Raw genomic sequence first — 25140 nt, 5'->3', positions numbered from 1 at the left:
GACTTGTAGACTTGCTATGCTCGCTGGACAATTCCGGGAGTTGAAGTCCACAAGTCTTAAAGTTGCCAAGTTTGAGCACCCTGGTGTAGGGTCTCCTGCTTGGGAGTGAGGGGTTGGACTAGATGACCTATAAGGTCCCTTCCAACTCTCTTAATCTGTTATCTGTTCATGTCTGAATCGGAATCCCTGCATCCCATTCATTCCCCTACACAGCAAAGGGGTGGGCTTTAATTCCTTCCAATCCTCTTAAATTACAATTCCAATGTTTTGTTTTTTTTAAATAGAAAAAAAAATCATTTAAAAATCGCTTCCAGCGACAATTCCCCACGCAGCCAATCCCCTTCAACTACCACCCGGGATGCTCCGCCCACTTTCCCCCCTCCCCGCGCTTTCCTCTGTTGATGTGGTACGCTTCGGACACGCCCCCCTGCACGTGCCCCGTTGGCGCGCAAAGGAGATGGGGGAGGAGAGTGTGGGGGGAGCGTTTCTATTGGTGCTCTGTCGGCTTTTTTTTCTTTCCCCTCGCCGTGACGCCAACACTGCGCGACCCCGTCGCGAGGCTCCGGCATCATCCGAGCGGGCCTAGGCGACCGGCGGCGTGAGGGAGCGACGCAATGGCCGCTTAGGGGCGTTGGAGGCGGCTGTTTTTTTTTCTGGGCGAGGAGGAAGAGGAGGAGGAGAAGGGCAGAAGGGAGCCTCTTTTGCCGCCAGGATGCTCGAAGGGCTGAGGCGGCTTCAGCTGCTCAGGTGGCGGCGGCGGCGGCAGCAGCAGCAGCAACGACCGGGGTGAGCGAGGCTCTCCGCCTGTCGGGGGTGCTTGAAGGGCCGGGGAAGATGAGGCCGTGGCCCCCGGGCTCGCTTTCTCTGGGCGATCAGCTCCAATCACCAGCCTCAGGAAAGTTCAAATGAAATGGAGTTAAAGGGCCCCTACCTTTGTCTCTCTGACTCCCCCCTTGTAGAAAACAGCTCCAATCACCAGCCTCAGGGAAGTTCAGTGATATTTAATGATATTTAAATGTAAACCTTTTAATAATGATGCTTAAATGTATACGTGTAGATAATATATACATTTTAATAATTAAATTTATATACTGCCCATCATCCAGATGACTCCAGAGAGGCAGCTGGAGGGTTTCACACAGGACTTTAATTAAAAACATCGAAAAAGGATTTTTTGGAAGGTTTTGGGAAATGAACTGGCTAAGATCTTATTTATGGGACTTTAAAATCTAAGCAGACAGGCAAACTGTTCATAATATGCATGATTTAAGTTACTGGGGGAAAAAGTTTATAGATTATAAAACAACATGACAAGGAACATGAAACAATTATCATGGAGAAAAGCAGCCTAGATGGGAACAAGGGAAAAGAAGAAATTATTAGGGCTTATTGTTAATCAGATTTAGAAACTACCCATCTCTCTCTGTCCCTCTGTATACAGGTAGTCCTCATCTTATATCACAACCTCCAAATTTCTATCGCTAAGCAACAGTTAAGTGAGTTTTGCCCCATTGTATGAACTGGCCGCAGTAGTTACATGTGAATCATCACAGTTATAAAGTTAGTAATAACAATTGTAAAATGAATCTGGCTTCCCCATTGACTTTGCTTGTCAGCAGGCTGCAAAAGGTGATCCCATGACCTTAGGACACTGCAACCATCACAAATACACACCAGTTTCCAAGTGTCTGAAGTTTGATCATGCAACCGCGGGGAATCTCTGATAAGTCACTTTTTTCAGCGCCGTTGCAACTTTGGATGGTCACAAAATGGTCGGTTGTAGGTCGAGGACTACCTTTTCCTTGCATGCAGAGCACAACTTTTAACAACACAACTGTTGTTGTAATAACAGAGAGCAGTTTCTGGGCGGTCTGCCTTTAGGCATCTTTCTCTAGTTAAAATACTGCTGAGAAAGCTTTTTTTAAGAGGAAAGAATATTAAACAGGTCTGTCTTTATCAACCCAGATACTTCTTGCTCTACATTGTTACCGTGTTTTCCCGAAAATAAGACAGGGTCTTATTTTCTTTTCACCCCTGAAATAAGTGCTTGGCCTTATTTTCGGGGAGGTATTATTTTTGAGGTGCAGGAGGCCCTTTAACCTCAGCCTGTGGCCTGCAGATCAGGGGGTCCAGAGAGTGCCAGATGTTCTGTCTCTGTTTCTGGCACATTCTTGCCAGCCCTAGAGTCACTGGACCTGCTGCTCTTTTTGCGACCGCCACTAAGAGAAGAGGTGTGGTAGCCAGGGTTTGCAGTAACAGCTTCCGTGTTCCGTGTGGATTCCGTGAAGAGTAAGGTTCTACATTTAGGCAAGAAAAACAAAATGCACAGGTACAGTCTAGGTGGTACCTCACTCAACAGTAGTAACTGTGAGAGGGGTCTTGGAGTCCTAATGGACAACCATTTAAATATAAGCCAGCCGTGTGCAGCAGCTGCCAAAAAAGCCAACACAGTTCTAGGCTGCATCAACAGGGGTAGAATCAAGATCACGTGAAGTGTTAATACCACTTTATAAAGCCTTGGTAAGGCCATACTTGGAATACAACATTCAGTTTTGGTTGCCACAGTGTAAAAAAGATGTGGACACTCTAGAAAGATTACAGAGTGTTTTAGAGTGTTTAGAGTGTTTATTAAGATTTATAGGCCGCCCTTTTCCCTGAGGGGACTCAGGGCGGCTTACAATCATTAGGGAGGGGGTGCAATTCAAAATAAACAATATGTGAACAAAATAAAATAATAAAAACACAACTTGCATTCAACATTCAACACTCGGGTGGGGCAAATTAGAGACTTATCCCCAGGCCTGTTGGGAGAGCCAGGTCTTGAGGGCTGCGCGGAAGGCCTGGACGGTGGTGAGGGTGCGTATCTCGACGGGGAGATCGTTCCACAGGGTCGGAGCTGCAACAGAAAAGGCTCTCCTCCGTGTAGTTGCCAGTCGACATTGACTGGCGGATGGGATTCGGAGGAGGCCCAGTCTGTGCGATCTTATCAAGTCGGAGGGAGGTAATCGGCAGAAGGTGGTCTCTCAAGTACTCAGATCCTCTCAGTACTCAGAGAAGAGCAACAAAGAGGATTAGGGTGCTGGAAACTAAAACATGAAGAACAGTTGCAGGAACTGGGCATGGCTAGTTTAATGAAAAGGACCAGGGGAGACATGATAGCAGTCTTCCAATATCTCAGGGGTTGCCACAAAAAAGGAGTCAAGCTATTCTCCAAAGCACCTGAGGATAGAACAAGAAGCAATGGGTAGAAACTAATCAAGGAGAGAAGCAACTTAGAACTAAGGAGAAATTTCCTGACAGTGAGAACAATTCATCAGTGGAACTCCTTGCCTATAGAAGTTGTGAATGCCCCAACACTGGAAGTCTTTAAGAAGATGTTGGATAGCCATTTGACTGGAACGGTATAGGGTTTCCTGCCTAAGCAGGGGGTTGGACTAGAAGACCTCCAAGGTTCCTTCCAACTCTGGATGGAAGGTGCATTCGGGGCGCACGGGGCATGTGTTTAAATATTTTAGGGGAGGGCTTCTTTTCGTGGAAGGGTTTATTTTAGCGCATGCGCTCAAAAGCCCGATTGGGCTTATTATCCAGGGACGCCTTATTTTCAGGGAAACAGGTTAGTCATTAGTCTTAAAAATTTCTGCTGTTGGTTTTTTGCTGCTGCTGTTGCATTTTCAGAATGTGAGTTGGTTTTTTTCCTATATAGAAAAACATTTTGTGACAAATGAACGAGGGAGGACAGCTTGGATGTTAAATCTCTGAACATTTTGTCTTCGTGTTTTTCAGATAACTTATAACAAGAAGTCCAAAACCTTGTGTATTGCTACATGTTTACTCTTGCCTTGGTTGATGACTTGAAACACTACTAAAATGCACCAGAAACCTTTGAAGAGCTCTCATTACATTGAGCTGGGAAGTTATCAGTATTGGCCTATTCTCGTTCCTCGAGGAATTCGTTTATACACCTATGAGCAGATTCCTGTGTTCCTTAAGGATAATCCTTACATCACTGACGGCTACAGAGCATACCTGCCTTCTAGGCTGTGTTTAAAAAGGTTTGGAGTTGAGCGAAATGGTTCAAAGTGAAATTAATCAACTAGCCTGGATTGAAGCAGTGCCTATAAGAATCTATGAAATGTGTTTATTTTGAAACTGCTTGGTTTATTTATATTTATATCCCGCTCTCTGCAAAATATAACCAAAGCGACTAATGAAGCAAGGTGCATTGACTTGATTTAAATGTTCTTTTCTCTGTGTGAAATACATCTTAATTCTTCTGTCTTGCTGGTTATCCTTTGAAACTTTGGAGGCACAAGTCTCTTCTTGCCAGTCCCTTTTCCTAGACTCTGAATAGACAAGCTCCACCCTGCAATTTCTCAGGCCTAGAATATCCCTACAACAGCAGAAGTAATTGGCTGTCCTAATAATCTGCGAGCAGTGAGACTAATTTGCATGCTGTCCATTGCTTTAAGACTGGAATCCCTGATTAGATCTAGGCCAGTGATGGCTAACTTTTTCATTGCTGCGTGCTGAAAGCGACTGCATGCACCCATAATGCGATGCATGTGTGGAATCCGCCGTGCAACCCACCTCCATGCATATGTGTGCAACTCTCTGCATGTGCGCGCAGCCCCCTCTGTGCCCCCGCCCCTTGCATACACATGCGACCACTGCGCATGCACACATGACCCCCCCAAGCCTGCGCCCCATGCATGGGTGGCATAGTCCCAAAAACAGGCTGGCTGGCGGGAGGCGCATGCACATGCATGGTGGAGCTGAGCTGGGGCGACGGCTTGCGTGCCCGCAGAGTGGCCTCTGCGTGCCACCTGTGGCATGTGTTCCATAGGTTTGCCATCACGGAACTAGGCATTGTCCAAAGCACAAAAAAAAAAAAAATTTAACAGAAAATAAAGTTCTGGATTGTCACGGGAACCATTTTCATGCACATATGGCGGCAATATAAATATTGCAAATAAGAAAAACTAAAATCTCTAAATACAGAACTATTTTGTGATCAATTTATTTCGATTTTGTATTCTTCCTGAGGAAATGCAGAGAATATAATTCCGGTTCAGCCTAAAGTGCCCCCTTTCTGATAGACAGACTAAAGGACAGAATGCTGATCAGATGGCGTGGAAAAAATACACTACTAGCTGAGTTGGATCACATACTTACGCTGCTGTTAGTCAACATTATTTAAAACTAGTCAGACATTATTGTTTTTATCTTTTTTTCCCCCACAGTCTCTTCGTTTTGTCCAATGAGACAATCAATATCTGGAGTCATTTGCTGGGCTTCTTTCTCTTCTTCACTTTGGGCATATACGATATGACTTCTGTGTTGCCTTCTGCGAAAGCTTCTAGAGAAGATTTTGTTATTTGTTCTATTTGTCTTTTTTGCTTTCAGGTAAGTTCTTTTACCTGTGGCCACCAAACTTTGCAAGGGATGGGTATGTCAGAAGGCATGGGATAGAATAAAGCTTGCATTCTCTTCCAAGGCGAGGCTTTTGCCTCATTTATTTTAATCAAAACGTCGTGATAATTTACGGTCCTTTAATTATAGATTGCATGGAACAATGTTATCATCTTATTCTGAAATCAAGGTAGCATCTCCAGTTGATCTTCTTCCTTCCTTCCTTCCTAGTCTCAATGCATTTGTATTTCATTAGGAATGTTAGTCACTAGTAGAACTAGTACATAGTAATAGAACTTTAGGGGATCGTGTAAATCCTAATTTGACGTTTTCAATTTTTCTGCTTACTCCATTAGTATTTTCCTATAGTTGTTGCTAATTATTGTTAGCCTTCTTCTAGGATCCCCTTATATTGGAAGGTAGTAGTGTAATAAGTAAATACCTCCATCTCTCTTCATATTGTAAGCAGGTTGAGTAGAGCAAAGCCAGATGTTTCTGCTGTGCTCATGTTATAGTTTAAACTGAAAACGCACAAGCCCCTTAGACTGCTGCATGTTAAAATCTAAACAAAACAAACAAATCAGTTGCATAAAATTTAATGGGAATTTGTTTCCTTGTTTTTGTAGGTCTGTATGCTTTGCTCGGTTGGGTATCACCTCTTCTGCTGTCATCGCTCAGAAAAGACCAGTCGAAGATGGATGGCATTGGATTATGCAGGAATTTCGATCGGGATCCTAGGTTGCTATGTGTCAGGAGTTTTTTATGCATTTTACTGTAGTAATGTAAGTTGGGGACAATGCTAGTTGTTGCATACCTTAAATTCTGCTGGGGTTGTCGTCTCCCAAATACTATATTTTTCAGAGTATAAGATGCGCCTCCCCCAACCCAAAAAAGGGTGAAAATTTGGGTGCGTCTTATACTGCGGATGTAGCCCAACCAACCCCCTCCAGAGTCCAAAAACGCGAGACATGGAGGCAGCGATGTCTGTGGCAATCCCTGCAGCCTGGAACAGCTGACTGGAGGGTATTCCGGCAGTCCAATCCACCCGCCAATCAGCTGTGCTGAATCAGGCTGCAATAAGTGCTGAAGCTGACTTGGCTGGTCAAAGTTTGCAGCAGTAATTACATTCAGAAAGCACACACAAGTAACTGATTCAGCAGGATTCAAAATAATAATAATATACAATACATTACCAAAAGCAGGTTTTCCAAGGTAGCAGTAAATACAAGCAGAACACAAGCAGTTTGACTTTCAGTTCTCAGCTAAGCCAGGCTCCTTCCTGTCTCCTTGCTCACACAGCAAATTTCATAGTCCAGATAGCCCACATTCACTGATTTCGTTGCTATGCATATTCATTGGCTGACCTTGTTACCATGTGTCAGCTAAATACCATGGATGCTGGTAGGCAGTGGCAGAATTTTTTTTCTTATTATTTTCCTCCCCAAAAACTAAAGTACGACTCTGGAGCATCTTATACTATGAAAAATACGGTAATTAAGTATCTACATCTGATTGTGTATTTATTCAGAGTTCCAATCTGTAGTATAATCTATTTAAAATAAACCAATTCAAAATCCAATCTGCTATTCCATCTAAGCCGACTCGAATCCTGAATAAACCTTGATTGTTTAATTACAATTTCTCAGAGCCCATGAATAACCTGTTATTTGCATACCTAAAGGCATCGCTTGCCTGGCTAATTTAGCAAATACAACCGAGGATAATGCTGCTCTCCAAAAATGGTGCCTCTTTCATTTGGATCGTCAATATTAGCCCCATTGAGAATGTTGGATCTAAGCGAGCGAGCATAAACTGGGAAAGAAGCCATTCGCGGAGGGTCTGCTAATTTTGTCTCTCTGTGGGCCAAAACCATTCCAGCCTTCATATATTCAACACTGTGGTCTGAGGTAGCTTTTTCCAAGTAGTCCTGAGAATTCTGGCTGAGAAATGCATTCAAAAGCTTGGGAATGGCAGGGCCATCACATCTGCAACATTCCAGATCAGGCAAAGTTGATATAAATACCTTGATACTTAAAACAGTCCAGGTAGATCCTTGACTTACGACCTCAATTGAGCCCAAAGTTTCTATTTCTGAGAGAGACGGATGTTAAGTGAGTTTTGCCCCATTTTGCATTGGTTTTGCTCTTCGGGCTGCAAAAGGTGGTCACATGACCCCTGGACATTGCAGTCGCGATACATGAGTCAGTTGCCAAGCATTTGAATTTTGATCACTTGACCGTGGGGTCGTTAGTGTGGGGAAATGGTCATTAGTCACTTTTTTTCAATGCCATTCTAATGGCCACTAAGCAAACTGTTGTATGTCAAGGACTACCTGTACATGCTTCTTCTGATTGGCAACCACACCGGATTTGAATTGCCATTCCATAGAAACTTCAAATATCCAGAAAAATATCCAAAGTTAAGAGCAGGGAAAGGGACGGTGGCCCATTAGTGCCCATATAGCAATAGCAATAGCAGTTAGACTTATATACCGCTTCATAGGGCTTTCAGCCCTCTCTAAGCGGTTTACAGAGTCGGCATATTGCCCCCAACAACAATCCGGGTCCTCATTTTACCCACCTCGGAAGGATGGAAGGCTGAGTCAACCCTGATCCGGTGAGATTTGAACAGCCGAACTGCAGTCAGCTGAAGTAGCCTGCAGTGCTGCATTTAACCACTGCGCCACCTCGGCTCCATCCATGGACCCCAACTCCATCTTTTCAGATAATCAAAATACGAAAGTCAGCCAGTCTTAGCAGCAGGGACTGGAATGTATACAGCTAGTGCAGATTCCAAGAAAGCTACTTCAACAAACACGGGAGCATCCCAAATGGGCTAGCTCACAGTTGAATAATCAAAACAGGAATAATATGTGTTAAAATTGCAGAGAAGAGCAACAAAGGTGATTACGGGACTGGAGGCTAAAACATACGAAGAACGGTTGCAGGAACTGGGCATGGCTAGTCTAGGGAAGAGAAGGACCAGGGGAAGTCATGATAGCAGTCTTCCAATAGTTGAGGGGTTCCACGGAGGAGGGGGGGAGGGTCAACCTATTTTCCAAAGCACCTGAAGGCCGGACAAGGAATAATGGATGGAAGCTGATCAAGGAGAGATTCAACGTGGAAATAAGGAGAGAGAATGAGAACAATCAACCAAGGGAACAGAAGTTGCCTTCAGAAGCTGTGGGAGCTTCATCACTGGAGGCTTCCAAGAAGAGCCTGGACTGCCATTTGTCAGAAATGGTGTAGGGTTTCCTGCTTAGGCAGGGGTGTGTGTGGATTAGATGACCTACAAGATGCCTTCCAACTCTATAATTCTATTTTCCTGTTAAAATTATTCTCTCAATATTTGGAAATGCAAATAGCACCACCCTCATTTATATAGTTGTTCCCTTTGGAAAAGCAGCTTAAAATAGACATTCCAGCATTGGCTGGAATTGCCATGCGAGTACCCAGGTTTCTTCACACAAAGTTCTCCTCCCTTTTCTCTTCCCTCCCTCCCCCTCCCCCCTTCTAGTACTGGCGTCAAGTATACTTGATCACGGTGCTTGCTATGATCTTGGCAGTATTCTTCGCTCAGATTCACCCCAATTACCTCACTCAGCAATGGCATCGACTCCGCTTGGCCATCTTCTGCTCTGTGTCAGGCTACGGAATTATTCCCACCATCCACTGGATTTGGCTTAATGGAGGCATCACAGCATCTATTGTACAGGTAAATCTAGAACAGTTACCTGCTCCGCTACATTTGCTCCAAAGATGGTGTCAGGCCTGCAGCGGTTCCTTTAAGAATCTTTGGCCTGCCACACTCTCTCTTCTAGCTTCATCTTTAATATGCCTTTTCATTAAGCGGGGAGGAATAGCAAGGGGTGGAATGTGTTGTTTTCAAAAGAAAAAAATTCCTTTCTAGAAGCTCAAGGTTATTCTTTGTCTCCGCACCTCTGCACCTGACCGGAACCAGCCAGATGGAGACACCAACATGGAAGAAAAAGATTGGACCATGTGATGGATTTGTGGGTGTGGGGACAAGATCATGAACTTTCAACTGGGTGGGAATCCTAGGTAACTTCCAGAATTGAGATTCCACAGATGTACCAAGATGTCTGATTTATTAAATTGGAACTTTAAGGATCATTTTGCCTTGGACTCTGATTTAATTCTGCATGATACTTGGAATGCTGACAGATGGTTCTATGGACCTTATGGAGGCCTGTTTCCCATTATTATTGGTGGGGGGCAGTGCTTAGCACATAGCCAGCCACGATTAACCTTGGAGACTTTACGGAGTTGGCCTCGGTTAGTACTTGGATACAGGACCATTTGGGATTTAGCTAAACTTGGAAATTGTGGGGGGAAACTCTTGGAAAACCACAGAGAGAGGATACTTTCAAAACCCAAGAAACTGCATTTTGTTTGCTTGTTTATGGTTGTCCATCTCACATGGTTCTGGGAGCTTGCAAATTTAAAAATGCTAACCTCCCACCCCGGAGTATATCTACTAAAGTCATCAAAACATAAATATACAGAATGTTAAAATTATTTTTTTTTAAACAGTCTGTGGGAAGAACATAATTTGTTTTCATAACCACACTGATGCTATTTATCAGTTGAGTTGGGCACGAGGGCATTTTTAGGGTACCCGATTTCTTTTGGTTATTACCAGTTAAAACGTCAAGCATGAGGACATTCGGTATTTAAACTTGCTTTCCATTTTTACAGCCTTGCTTTTTTTTTTTTTTTTTGTATTGAAATTAGGATACCTGGAAACATGGGAATATTCGCTTAACAAAGTTGTGAGTGAATGCATTGGTTGCCATTTCTTGAAAAGCCAGGTGCTTTTTTCTTTTAAAATTGTTTTTGTTTAGGGAAAGCTCAGTAATCCACACTGTTAGTACCCCATATTTAACTCTTTGTTTTGAATGAAATGCATAAAACGTGGGAAAATGAACTGGGTAGATTTTGCAAGTCATCCAGCTTTTTTAAAATATGTAATAATTGAAATCTGTTGAAAAGGGTTACCATCTTCTTTCTCATCTGTCAGAGATCTGAAACTTGGATGCTTTCAGTCACTACAGTTAATATTTTATTCTCTTTTCTCAGGAATTCGCTCCCCGAGTGATTGTGATGTACTTAATAGCCGTCACAGCATTTCTCTTCTATATTTCTAAAGTTCCAGAAAGGTATTTTCCAGGTAAAGATATTCCTGATCGTTTGCTAGCTAGATAAAAGACGCACACTGTTGTTTTGGCTACTGTTGTGATCAGGTTTTGGAGTAAATATTGGAGGAAATATAGAAAACTCCCCGGTTGGGCACCTAAATTATTAAGTATTGTGCTTAAGGCAGATGTTGTCTTTAAATCTGCAGAGCGTTATTCAGTGTTATGAGAATATTTAGCATGATGTGCATCTTAACACACTATGCGTTACTATAACTTGAAAAATAGTATCAACATTGCTGTACACTATTTTTTAAATAGCAACAGCTGTTAGACTTATATACTGCTTCACAGTGCTTTTTACAGCCCTCTCTTAAGTGGTGTACAGAGTCATCCCATGGCCCCCAACAATCTGTTTCCTCATTTTACCCACCTCGGAAGGATGGAAAGCTGAGTCAATAGCAATAGCAATAGCAGTAGACTTATATACCGCTTCATAGGCCTTTCAGGCCTCTCTAAGCGGTTTACAGAGAGTCAGCATATTGCCCCCAACAATCTGGGTCCTCATTTTACCCACCTCGGAAGGATGGAAGGCTGAGTCAACCCTGAGCCGGTGAGATTTGAACCGCTGACCTGCTGATCTAGCAGTAGCCTGCAGTGCTGCATTTAACCACTGGGCCACCTTGGCTCAACCTTGAGCCTGGTGAGATTCGAACTGCCAAATTGGAAGCAGTCAACAGAAGTAACCTACAGTACTGCACTCTAACCACTGCGCCACCACGGGTCTGCCTCAACACCAAATTGATAGTTAGCAGTAGCCAGCCAGGCATACCTGGAAACTCAAGAGCCAAACATAAGTGAGACGGCCCTTTCCTGACCCCAAGAAATTCTGGGCCGTAAAAATCCTTCATTCCTAGGTCAGCCAGAGAACAAATATATTTGAATGGCTTTGTCTGTGTACCTCACCTTCATCTGGATGAAGAAGAAAGCACCTTCCTTTACTCCCTTCTGATTAAATTGGTTTTCTCTTCTTCCACAGGACAGCTAAACTACCTCGGCTCCAGCCACCAACTCTGGCACATTCTTGCTGTGGTGATGTTATATTGGTGGCACCAATCAACCATGTATATCATGCAGTACAGACACAGCAAGCCTTGCCTGGATTAGGGTCATGCACCAAAGTGCATCAAGGTAAGGTGCTCAATATCAGAGGACTGAAGCTCTTCGAATCCCACCACTGCAATGAATGTGATCTCTTGGAGTTGTTAGTTGCGAAGTCGTGTCCGACCCATCGCGACCCCATGGACACCGTTCCTCCAGGCCTTCCTGTCCTCTACCATCCTCCGAAGTCCATTGAAGCTCACGCCGACTGCTTTGGTGACTCCATCCAGCCACCTCCTTCTCTGCTGTCCCCTTCTTCTTTTGCCCTCCATCGTTTCCGGCATTAGACTCTTCTCCAGTGAGTCCATCTTCCTTCTCATTAGGTGGCCAAAGTACTTGAGTTTCCTCTTCAGGATCTGGCCTTCTAAAGAGCAGTCAGGCTTGATTTCCTCTAGGACTGACCGGTTTGATTGCCTTGCAGTCCAAGGGACTCACAGGAGTCTTCTCCAGCACCATATTTCATGGGCCTCATTTTTTGGTGCTCAGTCTTTCTTATGGTCTTGCAGACCAACTGCTTAATTCCTAGCCTGGAATTTCCCTTTACAGTGAATCCCAGATCTATCAAATTACTTGTTTCCATCGTCAGCCCATTTCTCCTCTTGTCTTTCGACATTTTGCAAATTATTCCAAGTCTGTGTTATGATTGCTGACTGGCAATGTCTCTCCTTCGTTTCAGATTGGTTTTTCTTTTTCCTGGCCCTGAAATTGTGATCAGGAGACCCAGTGTAGTGGTGGGGCTAGGGAGACCCAGGTTCTGCTTTCCCACAGGATTACGGGAGTTCACTAGGAGAGTTTAAGCTTAGGAATGTCCAACTTTGGCAACTTTAAAACTTCTGGACTTCCAACTCCCAGCATGGCTGGCTGGGGAATTCTGGGAGTTGAAGTCCACAAGTCTTATCCCTTACGATTTATATTGATTCTTTTCTAGTATGATTTGATTTGATTGCTTATTTGTACCCTATGACTATCATTAAGTGTTGCACTTTATGATTCGTGACAAATGTATCTTTTATGCACCAAAGACAAATTCCTTGTGTATCCAATCACACTTGGCCAATAAAGAAATCTATGTTGTTTTCTATGTTAAAATTGCCAATGTCGGACTCCCCTGGTTTAGGCTATTCATTATCCTTTAGGCCAGCCTATTTCCCAGGATGATCGGGAGGATAAAAGCAGGGGAGAAAGCTTGAATCTTTTAAGAAAAGGCAGGCTATAAACATGGAAGAAAAGCTTTTATGATACCTTTTACTCTTACAGTCCGTTTGTAAGTTTTTATTCATTAGGTTATATCCCGTCTATTCTTCAGGAACTCCAGGCAGTGAATACAGGTAATCCTTGACTTTAACAACTAGAGCTGAGCCCAAAATTTCTGTTGCTAAGTGAAACACTTGTTAAGTGAGTTTTGCCCCATTTTACAACCTTCTTGTTAAGCGAATCACCACGCGTGTTAAGTTACCAACACAGTTTTTAAGTGAGCCTGGCTTCCCCATTGACTTTGCTTGTCGGAAGGTTGCAAAAAGTGATCGCGTGACTCCAGGACACTACAGTCATCCTAAATAGGAGTCAGTTGCGAAGCACGGCCAGCTGAAAAATTGTCATGTCATTTTTTTTCCCCCACTGCCATTCAAGCTTTGAGCAGTCATTAAACAAACTGTCGTGAGGCAAGGGCTACCTGTATAGAGTTCCTTTCTGTTTTTCTCCACCACCTGTCCCTCAGCCACTGAAGTGACCAGAGTGTCTTGGTTTAAGGACAGGGTTGAACCTGCATTCTTCCATTCTTCCTCCCAGGCCAACCCTTTCAAACACCTCATTCTTCTAGCAGACCAAAGATCTGAAATTGATTCCATAAATTGTGGCCCTAACCTTGCTGGTTTGCAATTGCTGTAAATCAGATGGGACGCTGCAGAGGAAAAGGTGGCCAGCAGTGTATTGAAATATTGTCTATATAAGGAGGAAAATTCTGTATTTTTTTAACCAGGGAAGATGATAATGGGGGGATATTACATCCCTTTGTGTTTAAGATTCTGTTTTTCCATGCAAACTCTTTCATATTCTAAACAAGTTATATGACCAAAGGCGATCAAAGGTATTCGTCTATGTTTCCCCAACTTAGATAAGGGGAAACCTGAGTTCTGAATGTCCAAAATTAGTGAATCAGGAATAAAGTAAGATATTGAGGTTCAGATCATGAAGTGAGCTAAATGATCATTGCACAGCTGTAATGTATTTTGTATTTCCCCAAAAATAAAACCAGGTCTTTTATGTTTTTTTGCCAACAAAAAAGGCATCAGGTCTTATTTTCAGGGTGGGGCATCATCCATTGACTCACCTCACTTGCGTGTGTCGCCCCCAGCCTCCTTTTCGCTTTCAGAGGCCTTCAGAAACTACTTTATCTGGGAAGGCCAGCAAGAGCCGAGGTGGCGCAGTGGCGAGAGTGCAGTACTGCAGGCTACTCCTGCTGATTGCCAGCTGCCTGCAATTTGACAGTTCAAATCACACCAGGCTCAAGGTTGACTTCCATCCCTCCGAGGACGGTAAAATGAGGACCCAGATTGTTGGGGGCAATAAGCTGACTCTGTAAACCCCTTAGAGGGGGCTGTAAAGCACTGTGAAGTGGTATATAAGTCTAAGTGCTATTGCTTTCCTGAAGGACTCTCTAGCCGATAACAGAGCTCATTTTTATAATGGTTTCAATTTTCAATATGCACAGATTGATGGTGTAAAATAGATTTGAGAAAAGCAATGCTTTACAGCCAACTTTTTTGAGAACCTGGAGACGGCAACCTCCCCTACTAGGAAAGCTTTTCTTAGCAGAAGCACCTCGCTAGGTTCTGCTTGCATAATTTAAAATGTGTTTTGTGTCGTTCTTTTTCAGAATCCTTGTGCCGAAGTTTGGACACCGAATGTTTGCATTTCATGCCGATTTCAGGAGCAACAGCCTGAAGTTCTCGTTGGATCCTCTTTCTCTTAGGAACAATCTGTTAATAGGCACTCCTGAGATCATTGATCTCCATCAGCTTGAGTCACTTATTTGTCCTCTTAAGGAAGTTGAAAGGACTGCAGATAACTCGGTCATATATAAACAACTTTTCTTTGAACTACTGACCTATATAAATTATAATAGGACGTGGGGACTGTTTGTGCTATCCACAAGAAAAGTTCTCCGAAACGCATGCATGTGATATTCTTATTACATTTGCATGCTGGGATCTCACTTGAAAATCCATGTTAACTGTACCTTTTTAATGTACTCTGTGTTGTTGGCTGACGTTTCATTTGGGGGTAAAAGATATTCAAATATAATACATATTTTTTTTATTGGAGTTTCTTTTCCTTTCCATAAAAGAGTCTCCGTAGATCACCGTAGGGTAACTTTTTATCTTCAAACCAAGAGTTGGACCCATCCGTCGATTTAGAATTAAACCATTCTTTCCTAATCTTGGGAGCTTGTAGTCAGTGGGTCAAACGTGTGATAAGGGTCAAAAGATTTTAGACCCCACTACAGATTGCTGCAAGTAACACTTGCCACCAACTTGACCTGCTTGCTGCTACTTGGATAAGTGGCCTTATGAGCTATTCTTCAGGATAACACCTGCCTAATGCCAAACGCAAAGTGCTTGCTTGTGCCTTGACAGCACTTCCTGCTGCCTTGGAAATTTTGGAAGAAAGAGGTAAATTCAGCCAATGCAGAGAAAAAATATATCTGACTAGCAGTGTGGCCACTTCAGGTTTTGAGATTCCAGCAGCCACGTCTTCACAACCTGGTGCCAAAAAGGGATTTGCAGAGAAGAATGAAGGAGGTAAGAGGCATTTGAGTTACAGTTTGTCAGTTGCAAACACTGGTATAGAATTGGGGAGGGAGGGAAAAATAACAAAAAATAGTTACTAAAAATCTGCTTTAAACACCCCTAGAGAACTATAGTGCTTCTCTCTTTCCCTGTAACTCCCCTCTCTTATTTTCTGATAATATTATCTGATCTTGCCCTGGGGAGTTTTTTAAAAAAATGTAATTCTTGTTTTAATGTGGCTGTATGGAGAAACTTTTCCTGTGTGTTTACAAGTTCTTTTCAGCAGTTTTTTTTAGCAGTTAGACTTATATACCGCTTCATAGGGCTTTCAGCCCTCTCTAAGCGGTTTACAGAGTCAGCATATCGCCCCCAACAACAATCCGGGTCCTCATTTCACCCACCTCGGAAGGATGGAAGGCTGAGTCAACCCTGAGCCGGTGAGATTAGAACCGCTGAACTGCAGATAGCAGTCAGCTGAAGTGGCCTGCAGTACTGCACTCTAACCACTGCGCCACCTCGGCTCTCCTTTTTTTCCCCCTTCTGAAAATTGTGCCGCAAGGCACATTAACTTCCAGACTACCCAGTCCATAAAAGTAACATAATGGGGAAAGTCTTGCTTATTTTCTCCATCTGAAGCAGGGTAAGATTTTGCCCTGTGCACACATACCTTCAGAATTTAGGACACAAATGGGAAAGGTATGCCTTGTAGAACCTCCCAGTCCTACAGCAGTTGGACTGAAGATGCCTCTTTTTTAAGTCTGATGACTACTAGCAGTTTCCCACCAGAGGTTGTAATTGGAGAGGGTAAAATTAAGCCTTCCCACATATTTCAGTTCTGTTTCTCCAGAGGTGCTATTTGGTGCGTGTTTTACAAAAAGGCTTTTATCGCCGAACAGGGATGAGACTGAGGGGGGTGGGGAATAGAAAGGAGAGGAAATGGACAGGTTTGAAAACAACACACTCGCCAGTGAAAAAGTGTAGAGCAAGGGTGTCCGAACTTGGCAACTTTTTAAGCCTGGCTGGAGATGGGGAATTCTGACAGTTGAGGTCCACCAGTCTTAAAAGTTCCCAAGGTTGGACAGCATTATAGTCTTTGGAAGGCATTGGGTTTCTCCAGATATTTGCAGTATGGACCTGTAAGGTGCAACATTTCCTGGGTTTGGAATGAGCCGAGGCTTGTTGTAAAGCAAAATAATAAAAACATGAACAGACCACAAAGCATAAATTGTTCATTAAGTAGGCAGAATCAGAGTTCACTGTTAACCAGTGTAAAACATCCTCTAAAGCAAATGCGTTTTGTCTTCTGCAAGATCAAACTTTGCCTTTGGTTTCCAGGCTTATTCCTTATTGGTATTGGAGAATTGATGTGTATTTTTGCCTTATAACTTAAAACTGTTAAATTTCACTGGTGCCAGTAATACTGGGGGGAAAAAAACAGAATTAATGGCTTTATTGTGGTTATTAAGAGTATGTCATGGCTCCTATAACCTCTTCCCATCATACCCTGTATGTGATAATATAACAAGCTGAGTGTTTGTGCAATAGAAAACAAAATCTGCAACTGATGCCAAGATGGAAATGAACCTCCTTAAAAGTAAACTTGGCTATTCAGACAGAGTAACTCTAGTGTATTTTACATGGTTGAAAACAGTTGTTTGTGTAAGGGCGTACTTTGTTACTACATTTTGTACAATGTAGAGAAGCAAGTCTGTTCGTTTCTATGTTTTTAAAAAAATGAAAACCCAAGTGGAGATTCTTATGCAGAAAAAGCAGATATTAAGATATTAATTAAAGGGCTTTCCAGAGCCGCCTTCAAGATGTACTTGGAGCAGCAGGTTCTTCAAATAAATACCTCATTTTCATTTAAAGAATTTAAAGAATCTCCAGCGACTTTTGATTTGCTGAAATTAAAAATGGGAAGACTTGTTACCACAGGTGCATTGCTAGAAGCAAAATTTTAAATTTGGAAAGCTTATTGAAAGAAGAATTTCTCTGTGTACTTGATTCCCGCCTTGCTTCAATTTTGATAATTTCAGTTGAGAAAGGATCTTTTAAAAGTAACATCTGAAACGGCAGGTGATTTATTTTTTTCTGCCTGGATAGACTGAATTCCAGTGATAATTTTCACTCTTACGTTTTTATATTTTAAAGGCATTATGCCGCTCTAACTAATGTTTTTTGGACACTTTCAGGAAGCTAAGTGCAACAAACAGCAATACCAGATTTCCATCTCTGGAGTCCATAACTGACCTAGGACTTTTCAGCGAAGTTGATACGTGCCACAGAAGCTGCAAGCATGTCCACAGAGGAATCCACCAGACACCTTTGGAAGAGGTTTTGTGGTGTATCATGAACGCAACCAATTCTTCTAAGGGATTCCTCTCCAACATCTTTATCCATCTCCTATGCCTTCCAATTGTTCCATGCTTTATTGTTGTTGTTTTGCCTGACACGAAAATGAAAGCTACAGCTTTATTTCAGATTTATTCCTCTGGCCTGGGAGAAGCGTTACAGAAAAATCTGGAGGAACTGAACATTCCCAGTTCACTACAGGCGACGTGTGTCATGGCGTCACCGCTTTGGTTCTACCTTCGTCACCTTCGATTTTTAACTGCCTAGGAAAGTCATTAAAATTGTTGCACTCCAAGTATAAAGGCAATTTTATCAGGTTGCACTGTAGGTGTTGTGTAAACAGTGCTTCAATAAACGGTTTGCCAAAACGTATGATTTGGTGTGCTGCATGGTAACAAATAATTGGGTAAGAAAGGGATCATGTCCTCAGAGTCTAACTCCGAAATGGAAGACCAACAGCTGACAGAGGAGAGTGGCTCCGTTGGCTGTGCAGGAAACGGGGGTCAGGCTGGGCAGAGCAGGGGAGAGGTAGAACAAGGGAGAGGGGATTCAGATGAAGACCAAGGGCCACCCCCTCCTCATCCTAGAGAGTCTCCCGGTTGAGCACTGAGAGGTTTTAAAAAGAGATTGGAATGCAGAAGAGCGCAAAGGTGGGCTTACAAGGAAGGAAAAGGCCTTGATTCCCTTTGCAAAGCACACCTGGGGATGGAGTTTAAAGGAGAAGCAATTGGGAGGGGGGGTTTGTTAGGAACAAATGCTGAGTTCACCTAGTGTAGCATTGTGGCCTGCATTCCTCCCTACTATTTGAAGTATTTACGACCTTTTGTATCTTTTATCTCCTCTTGCTGGAGTTATCTTTCGCTCCTGGGGCTCCCTATCTTGCCCTGCTGGTGTGATTGATTGCTGCCATTCTGCTTTCAGCTTTTGGGCTGCAGGTTTGTGGAAGAGCTTTTCTCCAGGCTGGAGAATGAAAGGGACGTTGGGGGCACAGTTGGTGTTAATAAAGGTTGTCTGGCTACGTTGCCTTTGTGCCGCGCCCCAGCTCATCATAGGAGCCCTGAAAAACCCAGCATGGGAAAAGGCCGGGCTGTAAACTTTGAGATAGCCGGTATGTCCTGCCATTACTTTGCATGCTCAAAAGCACATTAAAGAAAAGCTTTTAAGTATTCTTGTGAGGTACCAGCAAATCCCAAGAAGACAAAATGAGCAGCTTTGCATTCCCTTATCCCTCTTTATACGCAAGTTTTTAAGACAAGTATGGCCATATGAGGCTTTCAGTAGGATATAGATCAAACTAGTTTAAAACAACAAGCCATACCGTTGTGCTGCCCTTCAGAAAGCTCTGAGTCTTTATAAATTGTGGCTTTTTCTCCCATATGAAGTTAATCCATGAGAAGTTGGAGAGCAGCTGGCTTCACACCATTCCTTAAGCCCAAACACACATGCCATCTGATAGCTTACTATGAGAATAATTTAGTCTTTGTGGTGTAATCTATACTGCAAAATTTTGGCAGGAACCAAGGTTTGTGGCATTGTTCCTTAGGATGAAGCTTAGTTTAACCAACTACGGAGAGACTATTCCGTTCCTTTGTAGAATATTGCTATATTGCCCCAATCATAGTCTGAAAATACAGAGGTCCGATGGCATAAAACTTTCAAGTATTACAAAACAATAGCAATAGCAGTTAGACTTATATACCGCTTCATAGGGCTTTCAGCCCTCTCTAAGCGGTTTACAGAGTCAGCATATCGCCCCCAACAGTCTGGGTCCTCATTTTACCCACCTCGGAAGGATGGAAGGCTGAGTCAACCTTGAGCCTGGTGAGATTTGAACCGCCGAACTGCAGATAACAGTCAGATGAAGTAGCCTGCAGTACTGCACTCTACCCACTGCGCCACCTCGGCTCCTCCAGCACTATAACATTTACAGACGCAGAGACAATTTGGCACAAAACCAGAACTACCAAAATAATTACTGATCCAAGAAATGTGGCAATGGGTTGGAAAAAAATTTGGGCATCCATGGATACATAATTCTAGTAAATTGGGAGGTTTGCTGGCAAAAATTTAACAAAAATATATTTTCGTGGTGTGATTTCACACAGTTGTTCACATTTGGCCGTAGCAAGGTAAGGGAAGGCTTCCAGTATCTCCAGCCTCACAAAGCCCCCCCACCCCCACTAAATGGATTGGGGAGGGGACGTCCTTCTTCAAGAGCTCAAAAGGGCAGGTTCCCATTTACCCATCTCTGACTTCAAAACATATCCAATTGTTTTGGAGGTTTTTTGTTTTTTTCTCATAAAACTCTCTTAAAATACCTAGATAAACTTGGAAGTTTCAGTCGGTTGTTATTAACACATCTCAGTAAGCATGCTTTCTTTGAAAATGGTACAATAAGACTTTTATTATAACAGCTGGCATTGGATGGAACAAGATTTAAGTTAAGGGAGATGTAAATGAGATCTTACACATTGGGGGGGGGGGAAATCTTCATACAGTACTGGAATGACACATTTTACTCGTAACGCCCCAGCCCGCCCCCCCGTTGCAAATTCACACAGTGGTTGGTGTTACAGAAACATGGTAATCTGGTTGATTTAACAACTGGAAGTTGTTTCATGTACATTGTTTTTGCACAAAAGTCTGTCTTAGTGGTTACCCTTACACATACATGCACACATACACACCGCACGACGCTTTTAGAAATTTCAAGTTCTAACAAAAATAATAATAATATGGAAGTGTAATTTTGAAAAGTGCACTTGAACGCTGTTTGCCAGCAATTAGAACAGTGTTTCTCAAGCTTGGCGACTTTTTAAGTCCTGTGGATTTCAACTCCCAGAATCCCCCAGCCAGCTATACTGGCTGGGGAATTCTGGGAGTTGAAGTCCACAGGACTTAAAAGTCGCCAAGCTTGAGAAACACTGGATTAGAATGTAACCTTATTGTTTTATTCTTAAGTGGTGTTTTTCTCCCAGAAACTAATCCGAGCAACGATTTACAATATTCTCGTCAAAGCGCTCTAGAAAAATAATCAGACAGACGAATGTTGTTGTTGTTGTTTTTTGCATTTTCTTGTTACTCTTTTAGCAGCTTTTGGCTCCATTTCGCTTTTCCAATGCCGTGAAAATATGATTGTGACTGCAATGCTATATTTTAACTCACAGACTCCCAAGAGACTACACAGGATGTGTGCGCGTGTATGCTTTATATACATCTCTCTATAAAAATACACTATCGTATAAAAAAATATTCCGATAAACTCTAATTGCTATTCTCACAGTAGTAGCTATCTCCTTTCAGTAGGTATTTTTCTCTCTCTCTCTCATCGTTAAGAGGAGAAAACGGAGGATTTTGGGGCAGCCCGACCACAAGGGTGCTTGCTACTGAATTTCAACGTTGCAAGATCATCTCCGCAGAGTATATATCCGGGTAGGACACGCCAGGGAAGTAGCCCCGAATTGATATTTCAATCTGCGAGATTTGTGGCGAGAGAGTCCATCTCAGTTGCAAAGCTCGAAAGTTGTACCTTCGGAACACATTCAGGTAACAAATGCAGTCCGTAAGAGGGCGAGTGATATTTCCCCCCCCCCGAAGCACCTTGATTTCTATCTTCGACCTCGCAGATAGAAATTGCATTTTCAAATTAAATATAAACAGTACCGTAGTTTTACCAGTAAATTATCCTGTCCAAAGCGACATCGGCCCCAAGATGAAGTACGCAGCTGATTAGTAAAAGGAAGGCTCAGATTTCCCTACACGGTCATGATAAGGCCTAAACATTTCACGAAAACGGAAAACGGATAACCACCTCCAATTCTGAATCAATACCTCTCAATCTTCTTACTATTGGAGGGAAGACCGAAACAGAGTGAAGATATATGGATAAATCCATCCATCAAGCGAGCAAAGCTATCTACTTCCCCAAAGAAAATAGAACAGCTTTTTCAGTGAAGCACAGAATTCAATGATTAAAACTAACTTGGCCAAGCGATTAAGTAGAAATCAACTTTGTGGGAATTGCCAATAGCTCATCCAGTTCAGCCACCAAAGACACACACACACAAAATCAGTGTATGAATCTCATTTACAATAATCTAAGAGGGGTCAGCAACCTGCGGCTCTGGAGCTCCCATGCGGCTCTTTCATCCCTCTGTTGCGGCTCTCTGTCACCAGTCAGCGCCACAATTTTGAGAGGAGCTTCCGGTTGGGAGGGGGGAGCATGGTGCACCAGGAGGATGGTGAGGTGCAGGTTTTCTGGTGGGATCCACAATTGCTAGGGATTTTGGGTAGGGTAGGTAGAGGAAAAAGGATGCCTCACTAGAAGGAGACTGGTGGGGGAACCGGACTTCCAGTTGGCCCCAAAATTGAACGGGGGGCTTCCGCTTAGGACTTTGGTGGCTCTTTTAAGGTTGCCGACCCCTGAGCTAGGAAATCAATTTTTTTTTGAAAAGTCTGATTGATCAAAGGTGCAGAAAGCTGGGAGATTAAAGATGTTATTCAAAAGCAAAAAAAAGTTGGTGAAACAAACGAACGGCCATGAATTACGCAGGGTTATCACCAATCCTGCGGAGCTCTGTATATCTTTCATCTCGTATCTTCATCCTTATCAGCCAATTATATAGCTGGAGCCATGTAGATGTGCTCCAACGTTGTCCAATGAAAAATCTGTCCTAGCAACCAAAGATGATGGCCAAGATCACCTGTTGCATTTTCTAGCACAGATCAGATTTGGGAAGAATTATCTGAGAAAATATACAAACAGGTCAGTGGTGGGATTCAAATAATTTAACAACCGGTTCTCTGCCCTAATGACCATCTGGGTAGGTGGGGCTCGGTGGTCATGTGATTGGGTGGGTGTGGCCAACTCAAGGTCACTCAGGTCGATGGGCGCTTCGCCTTAGCTGTTACAATGAAATAAGGGTTAACCGGAGAGGCAGTTTCTGTAAGCAGGGCAATGAAGATTAGACTAGAAACAACACTAGAATGTTTCCTTCCTTCCTTCCAGGATTAGCCCTGTAAAGTGGAAAGAAACAAAAGGAGATTTCTTCCAACAATCGGTTCTCTGAATTATTTAGAAAGTTACCAACCAGTTCTCCCGAATAGGTGCGAACTGGCTGAATCCCACCACTGAAACAGATGCAAATCACGAAGTTGTGCTATTTCAGCTCTTCCCATCACCAAATAGATTGGTGCCACTTTTGGTCATTAAGTAGAGAAATTCAATATGTCCGTGTAGTGTAGTGAGTTCAGATGTACGTAATGTACAGAATAAAACCAACCACCACTGGTACAAAGGATATCCTTCTGGCAAATCGAAGCCACAACTTTAGGATCCTGAAGACGGAAAACGGAGTGACCCAATTACTCCAAATGTCATTTCTCATGGCGTATACATCATCATCTTCTTAAACTGCTTACTGGAAACAACTTACAGCAATCTGATTTCATCAGGATTTTCTGATGAAAAGGGTTTGGATGGAGGTATTTAAAAAAAAATCAGATGGCAGGTGTAATCCTACAGATAACATTCAAAAAATAAATATGTTACCAAACTAATTAGGTGGATTAGCTGCAATTTACTTTTTGTCCCATTAATTTTAGTAAGTGGTGGCAAATTTGGGGTGAGGAATCCAAAACAGAGGCGGTATTCTGCCGCTTCGCTCTGGTTTGGGCGAACCGGTAGCGGCGGCGGGAGGCTCCGCCCACCCACCATCACGGGCGCTCTGCACATGCGCTCCCGTTTCCAAACCGGTAGCGAAGGTGAAGAGGATTTCATGACTGAATCCAAACTACTGCCTTCCTTTTATACCACATGAATCACATACATCTTTTCAAATAAAATGAGGTTATCACATGGAGACCATAATTAAAATCAGCTCTCTTTTCACTCTGGAACTACAACCCATACGGACGTATCTCTTGCACAGAAAGCCTTCCACTATGACAGCCAGATACAGTACATTTAATTAGCAGGTCCTTAATGACTTGATTTTGGACAGCTTATAACCCTCCTTGATCGGACGTCAGCCACGGTTGAAGTGGCCTCCGGAAAGAGTTATTTTACAACACACATAATGTTTGAGACTTTGGCACAAAAATAAAGGAACAGGCCTTTGGAGGCATGGGCACAGCTGATTTTTAACTGATCTTTACACAATATTGAGTGTAATAGACATCTAACTTTTTGGGGTGGATATGGGTTTCAAACCATGCGAAGAGATGGACTTCACTTCTAGAAGCACTTTTAGCATGAACTTGAAATTATATCTTCTAAGAATGATTAAAATGTGACATTTTGTTCAAAACTTTGAAGTATGGTTAGAGGGCCTTAAGCCTCTATCTTCACATTTATGACGTTTGCCAATTATCCAAAAGTTACTCTATTTTCTTCAGGTTTTAATGCAGTAACAGGATGGCAAAAACCAGCTACTTGGTATCTTTTAAGGAAATTCATTCAATGCTTCCCCTTTGGAAATCTCTTTCTCCCCACTTTCCACAATGATATTCAAATTATGTAAATAGTACTCAGACACAGCTATAGTTAAGGTCATGTAGCTTCTACAGTTCAAATTCATATATGTGTGAATGTCTCTGCAAGGATCCTGAGATGTCGACCTTCATTCGTTTCACGAGAGAAATGGTGACTGAAACTTTTCACTTTTTAAGAATGGATCTAAACCAGGGGTGTCAAACTCAAGGCCTGGGGGCCGGATCCAGCCTGCGGGGTGATTAGATCTGGCCCACGGGGCTTCCCTGGAAGAGCTCAGGAGGGCTGCATGTGGCTCTCCCGACCTACGTTTTCGCTGGCAGAGTGTCGCAGGGGGCGGTTTCAGTCAAAAATACAGCTTGGGAACCCGTTTTTGCTGGCAGAGTGCTCGGGCCTCCACGGTGCCCCCGACACAAGTGACGTCAAGCGGGCCACTCCTTCACCCCACCCCCAAAGTCAAACACAACCCTGATGCGGCCCTCAATGAAATCAAGTTTGACACCTCTGTGCTAGACGTTTAGCATTTCTGATTCAAACACACACGCACGTACTCCAAAAAGATCCCGCCATGATCTCTGGATCCCTGGCCATGCTTTGTGACAAAACGTTTTGCTACGACCACTTCCAAGACTGCCCGTTTTCACGAAACTGAAAAGGAGCTGCGGGGCATCCCATGGCTATTTTGAACACGCACAGCTGCCCTAGACTGACCCACAGCGAATGAAGACATTGGGAGTTCCTTCGCTCCGATTGAAAGTCCCAAAAATGTACTTGTCTACGCACCG

The 25140-nt window shown here is 43.1% G+C and overlaps 1 protein-coding gene across 2 annotated transcripts; it reads left to right on the top strand.

Annotated features, from left to right (window-relative positions):
- The first annotated feature begins 572 nt into the window (after nt 1-572).
- On the top strand, nt 573-18237 carry PAQR3 (progestin and adipoQ receptor family member 3). Of its 2 annotated transcripts, none has more exons than XM_087724002.1 (9): nt 573-786; nt 3784-4052; nt 5241-5403; nt 6036-6191; nt 8926-9123; nt 10509-10599; nt 11604-11755; nt 14601-15525; nt 17706-18237. In XM_087724002.1, exons 2-7 carry the CDS (start codon nt 3868-3870, stop codon nt 11729-11731), a joined length of 921 nt encoding a protein of 306 aa, XP_087580128.1. In that variant the 5' UTR covers nt 573-786; nt 3784-3867; the 3' UTR covers nt 11732-11755; nt 14601-15525; nt 17706-18237. The 2 variants fall into 2 exon arrangements, with proteins under 2 accessions (XP_087580128.1, XP_087580129.1); XM_087724003.1 differs by having other exon boundaries at nt 14601-15532.
- Nucleotides 18238-25140: the final 6903 nt, after the last annotated feature.

Source organism: Thamnophis sirtalis, unplaced genomic scaffold (genome assembly GCF_051295495.1).
Source record: "Thamnophis sirtalis isolate CommonGarterSnake01/CBP01778 unplaced genomic scaffold, rThaSir2_p1.2 scaffold_10, whole genome shotgun sequence".
NCBI lineage: Eukaryota > Metazoa > Chordata > Lepidosauria > Squamata > Natricidae > Thamnophis > Thamnophis sirtalis.
This window is presented reverse-complemented; position numbering and strand designations above follow the sequence as displayed.

Coding starts and splice junctions, on each gene's coding strand:
- PAQR3 (XM_087724002.1), top strand. CDS start 3,868: ATGCACCAGAAACCTTTGAAGAGCTCTCATTACATTGAGCTGGGAAGT. Junction 5,404..6,035: donor TTTGTCTTTTTTGCTTTCAG/GTAAGTTCTTTT, acceptor TTGTTTTTGTAG/GTCTGTATGCTTTGCTCGGT. Junction 6,192..8,925: donor ATGCATTTTACTGTAGTAAT/GTAAGTTGGGGA, acceptor CCCCCCTTCTAG/TACTGGCGTCAAGTATACTT.